A 5348-nucleotide genomic window follows, 5' to 3' on the forward strand; every position below is an offset into this window, starting at 1 on the left:
CCAAACACTTGTTTTTGAGTAGTCATTTGTGTCTAAGTCTTATTGTGGCTAGTCATGATTCAATTGGTGAGAATTGTAATTACTTTATTGTATTGACTGAATCTTTCAAAGGAAGATTATTGAGAAGAGAAAATTGCATGTGATGTATTAACTCTCTTCTTTATGGGAGAATAACTCTGAGACTTAATTTAGACCTTTGGCAATGGCAATGCTAAGCCAACTTGTGTAGTTATATACCTCTAGGATGCCTTTTATGGGAAGAAAATGAAATTTTACACATGTACCTTAAAGATATGGAGGATTTTATACATACGGGCCATTATCTCTCCCCTACTACTTGCTATGTCCAGCAAGTACAGTGTGCAATAACACAACGATTTTCATTTTTGCCAAGGAAATAATTATATTCTCTAGAGTTTGTACTAAAAGTCCATGTACAGGTATATAAACACTCTGATGGTAATGTCAGAAAACATTCATCTTTTTGTTCTGCACATAAGCCTCAAATAGTTGACAGGTCTCCTTTTGCTTACCTGTAAATAATAGGCTACAGTACTACAGTACTCCTATTTGCCATTTTGTTGTTTGCTTCTTTTTACATGTGTGTACCTTTGGATCTTAAGATCCAGATCTTGTGTTGAAGATCACATCTCAGATATTGCCTGCCAGGTGCTCATTCCTTGTCACTTCTAAGATTTCCACTCATGACAGAGAGATGTGAAATTTACCAGCAAGACACACCCTAATACTAGAGAGGTGGCTTTTGTTGTCCCTTTGTAAAGCCACCTAGATTAAGTTATAGCCTTTCCTAGTTACTCAAGGCATAATGTTATGTTGCACTTCAAACTGAGTCTTTCTGAAGCAGAACTTGTTTTCAAGTGTAAGCAAGCTCCAACCAAACTCCAAACAATTCCTATCTAAATATCTGGAGTGGCATTTTATATATGCAGCTTCTCAAAACCTTCCAGCTGTTCAGGGGATGCTCCCAAGCCACACTAAACCTCTGCATGTGTATAAATAAGTGTGTGAGTTTCTGCCCTGGATGGGGCTGCATGACTATCGATACTCTTCTATTCTTCCCCCTTGTAATCCTGTCCTACTCCCACCTCAAAATCCAATTTGATCTATAGGAACAAGACAGGCCAAAATCCACCTGGCTGTCTCTTCCATTTACCTTTAACCGTACTCAACATTTAAAACTCTTCTATTGTTTGTAAAGCTTTGTGAATCAATATGCAGGATGGATTAGAAACTGAGACCAGAAAGGTACATACAAAATTACTAACCCATTAATCCTGGAGCCCAGAGGACAATGCTGCATGTCTCAGTCTCATAGCTCAATAAAGGAAACCCACTTGCATAGTCAAAAAAAAAAAAAAAAAAATTATCCCTGTATGTCCCCCCAAAACAGAGTGGATGTACGAGTCAACAACCATGGTACAAAGGATCTGTATAAAGCTGTATCTTGCCATTAATCAAAGTGGGCTTGCCATTTGAATTAAAAAAACTGACACATATTTTGACAGAACAGTTTTTCCTGAGGCAAATTTTATTGAGACCTATTGGTGATAATTGTCATAATTTGAGGGAAGCTACATCTAGTTTTAAAAATCAAAAGGAGTAGTCCTTTTGTATTCCTAAAGCAGCTGAAATCCTTCTGCATGTTTGGGATGCAGACACTGGTCAACAAATTCAGAGGCTTTGCCTGTAGTCAAAATTGCATGGATTTAATTAAAGGTGTTATTTTGTTAAGTTACTTTTAAGGACACAAAACACCATCTGGCCATCTTTAGTTTTTTTAAAAGCTGTTTACATTGATTTTTCCTTTATTTGTATGTAGCCAATTTAAAGTGAAACACAATAATAAAATGTTAACTCCAAATACAATGAAGTCAAGAGCACCCACACTAGGTTTTGTACCGATTTAATTAATCTAATTTGAAATCATACCTCCAGATTTACTCATCTATTTTGGCAGGTAGCAAAAAAGAAAAAAAAATCTGTCTGCTGAAATGGATTTTTAAGTAGAAGCATATTTATTGAAATTGTTAATAGGAAAACAATAGGTGATAGTAGTGAGTTAGAGTGAAAACAGACAGTTCACCTATGAGGCTTCCAACACAGTCACAGCAAGGCTTGAGCAGGTTCTTACAGTCATCAGTTGCCCAAATCCAAAATGCAGTTTGGACTGGACTATGAGGGGCCCTGCTCAGGGGTGTTCCACAGGGGACTGCTGCAAGCCCAGAAATGGTGATGGAGAGGCAGCAAAGTGAGGGGAGCAGCAGAGGGGCTCTGGCTGGCCACCACCTGGCCAGCACAAGGTTTGGAGACTGGATCCTTGTGTTTTAATACATTTCTGCCAGACTTGGAAAAATAATATGCTCAGAATGTGCTTGCAATGAGGTGTTTCTCCTCTTCAGCAGTGGAATGTGATGCAGCTGTTCCACCCACGGCTATGCACCACTCCCAAAACCACATTTCTTCCTTGAACCTTAGCCTCCTTTTTCAGAACAGTCGGCACGTTGTGTTTAAAAACACAAAAACAAGTGAAAATATAAGGCTTTTCTAGATGTGTTGCTGTCTTGGTCTTTAGATCAGCTGTTGTTTCCCTCTCATCATCTTACTGCTTGTTGCATTTTCTGGAGGCAGAGAAGAAGATACACTTTCTCTGTTAAGCTCAGATCACATATTGGCTGAATAGGAAATTCACTTAAAAATGTGATTATGTGTGCAGGCGTGATTAAAGCGCAGTGAAGCGATAAAAAAGGACATTATACAAATGGAAACCTCATCTATGAGCCTGCTTTCCCTGGGGCCAGCAGTGTGCCTCTCTGCTGGGATCTGTATTACTCAATATATTTATAAACACAGTCATTAGTGAGATCACAAGACTTGTAGATTGTATGTAGGTTACCTAAGTAAAGATGAGGGCTGATCACAAAAACTCTCCAAAGGTTTTTACATATTGTGGCTGATAGGATGAAAAAATGTACAAGGATGAACATGACTAAAAATCAGCCCTAAATGTGTGTATAAAAACTTCTAACTCCACATGTAAGATGGATTTCCTCAGCTAATTCCTATTCCTCTGGCAAGAATTACAGGGATTCTGATAAATGCTCTATGATACTGTTTTCATAGTTCCAATTAAACAGATGTGAAAATAAGAACATTACAATTAGGAATGCCTTTTCCAGTGCTTAAGAGTACTTATGACCACATTTCTCTATGCTCTGTAAAATTAGGAGTCCAGGAGTACATCAAGGTCTGTACATCCAGTACATCCACCCAAAGTGATCTACAGGACACAAAGTAGGGAAAAAAACTATCATGCACTGTTTCTAACAACCCAAGACTAATTAAACTTTGATAAATTAATTTCTTTTTTATCCTTTCAGACTTTGTGGCTTTGAACCATTTTATGATGAAAGGGGAGATCAGTATATGTTTAAGAGAATCCTGAGCTGTGAATATGACTTTGTGTCCCCCTGGTGGGATGATGTGTCTCTGAATGCCAAGGATTTAGTAAGTAAAGCATGAATGAGACAAGTATTTAGTATTTCTGCCACCGAGAAAGAGTCTAGTTTGGGGTGGGGGCAGAATAATTGCTTAATTAATTGTTCATAATTGTTTCCTCTTGTCTTTGCTATATTATGGTGCTGTAATATCCCCTGTTAGCCCAGTGCTGTAATTTTGCACTCAGAATATGGATATTCAGGCTCTTCTCTGAAGCCATAGGTTGCTGGCAGCTGTCACAGTGTTTATGTATGCCTGCCTTTCCTTCCAACTCTGAAGTGTTTCACCATTCCTCTTTTCCGGGCAAACACCTTCAGGGCAATGTAGAAACAAGCCCTTCTTTTTGTGCAGTTTTCAAGCCTGAATTTGGGGAAGAATATAAAAAGGAATGAAACTTTCCCCCCCACTGCTTTCCCTGACATACTTTTTCTGTCTGTAAAAGCTGTGTTTTTTTAGTAGGTGAGGAAAGACTGACTACTTTTAAATATTCTCCATTAGCAAAATGCAAGGGTTGGCATGCTCTCTGTGCTGTATTCTTTTATTACTGGATAAGGTAATTTGGATCCAGAAGACACTGATCTGCAGAGATAGGTATGCTTGAGTCTAACTTTTGTCAATAGTGACTTACATAATTCAGTTATTTCATTAGCATTGAAAACACAAGTGCTTTGTTTCATATGTACTTACACAGACTGTTTCACAAAATATGTCACTGGCGTTAGTAAAGTACTTTAGGATATTTCAAATAGAAGTTCAAAGTACTTTTTTGTTTCTTTATGAGATGTGAACTTTTTCTAAGGCCAAAAAAATATAATTTACAGCCAGATAAACAGCAATCAGCAGGTAAAGCTTTTGTCCAAACTGCTCCATACGGTTTTAGTAAAGGAAAGCTCAAAATTTCAGGTTTGAATATTGCATAGCAGATTGTATATAAGTATGATGGCCATGGCTCTCAAAATCCATGCTGTGGGCAGTTCAACATTCAGTCAAAGTGATTTGCTTAACTCAATGTCTTCCTTGAAAACACAGCCTGTATTCACCCCAGTGACTGTTCTCCTTCACACACACTTCAGGGCACCAACTTTGTTTAAAAGTTCTTTGTAGGTAGAGACCAGAGAACCCTAAAGCAAATTTTCCCTCACTTTTGGGCACACAGGATCAATGGAACCCTGTGCCATCACTTGCCCTCTGCTCCAAGAGGGTCTGCAGTCAGGAGAGCTGGGTTTTTGTCACAATTCAGACGTGAAAGAGCCTATGACAGATACAGGTCACCTGCTTTGGTATCTTAATATGCTGGTAATCAGATGGTTCTCCCTATTGTCTCTTCCCCCTTAGTGGCTGTCTTAATCAGATGTTATTTATGGAGAACCAAGAAATGCTAGAAGCAAAATACTTCCAAAGACACAAATGAAAATTCTTGTAGGTTTCTTAGAATGTCTCACCTAAGATGCTCCCCAAGACCAGAGCCAGCAAATGCAAAAAATTTGAGTGGAGAATAAGGTTGACAGTCTTTTTAATTTCTCCTTTGTGATGCAGGTTAAAAAGTTGATTGTTTTAGACCCCAAGAAACGCCTCACCACTCTACAGGCTTTGCAGCACCCGTGGGTCACAGGGAAGGCAATAAACTTTGCACATATGGACAACGCACAAAAGAAACTTCAGGAATTCAATGCCCGGCGTAAACTTAAGGCAAGTCTCTGCTCCTAATCTCTGTTTTGGCTATGAAAGCGTGCAATTAATAGTAGCCTTGCAGAACCCTTGCAATATTTTTGAAAATATTCCATGGTGTTATGAAAGCTTTCTATTTAAGATATCTGATGAAGATTTAAGAA

General features: G+C 38.5%; 1 protein-coding gene across 2 annotated transcripts in view; it reads left to right on the plus strand.

Moving 5' to 3' along the window:
- Positions 1 to 5348, plus strand: part of CAMK4 (calcium/calmodulin dependent protein kinase IV) — an 84405-nt gene that overhangs the window by 67375 nt on the left and 11682 nt on the right. For both annotated transcript variants that reach the window (XM_079331328.1, XM_079331327.1), the window contains exons 8-9: positions 3399 to 3525; positions 5053 to 5205. In XM_079331328.1, coding sequence (XP_079187454.1) covers positions 3399 to 3525; positions 5053 to 5205 — 280 coding nt within the window. The remainder of the gene's footprint in view (positions 1 to 3398; positions 3526 to 5052; positions 5206 to 5348) is intronic.

This window comes from Erithacus rubecula, assembly GCF_903797595.1.
Source record: "Erithacus rubecula genome assembly, contig: SUPER_Z_unloc_2, whole genome shotgun sequence".
Classification (NCBI taxonomy): domain Eukaryota; kingdom Metazoa; phylum Chordata; class Aves; order Passeriformes; family Muscicapidae; genus Erithacus; species Erithacus rubecula.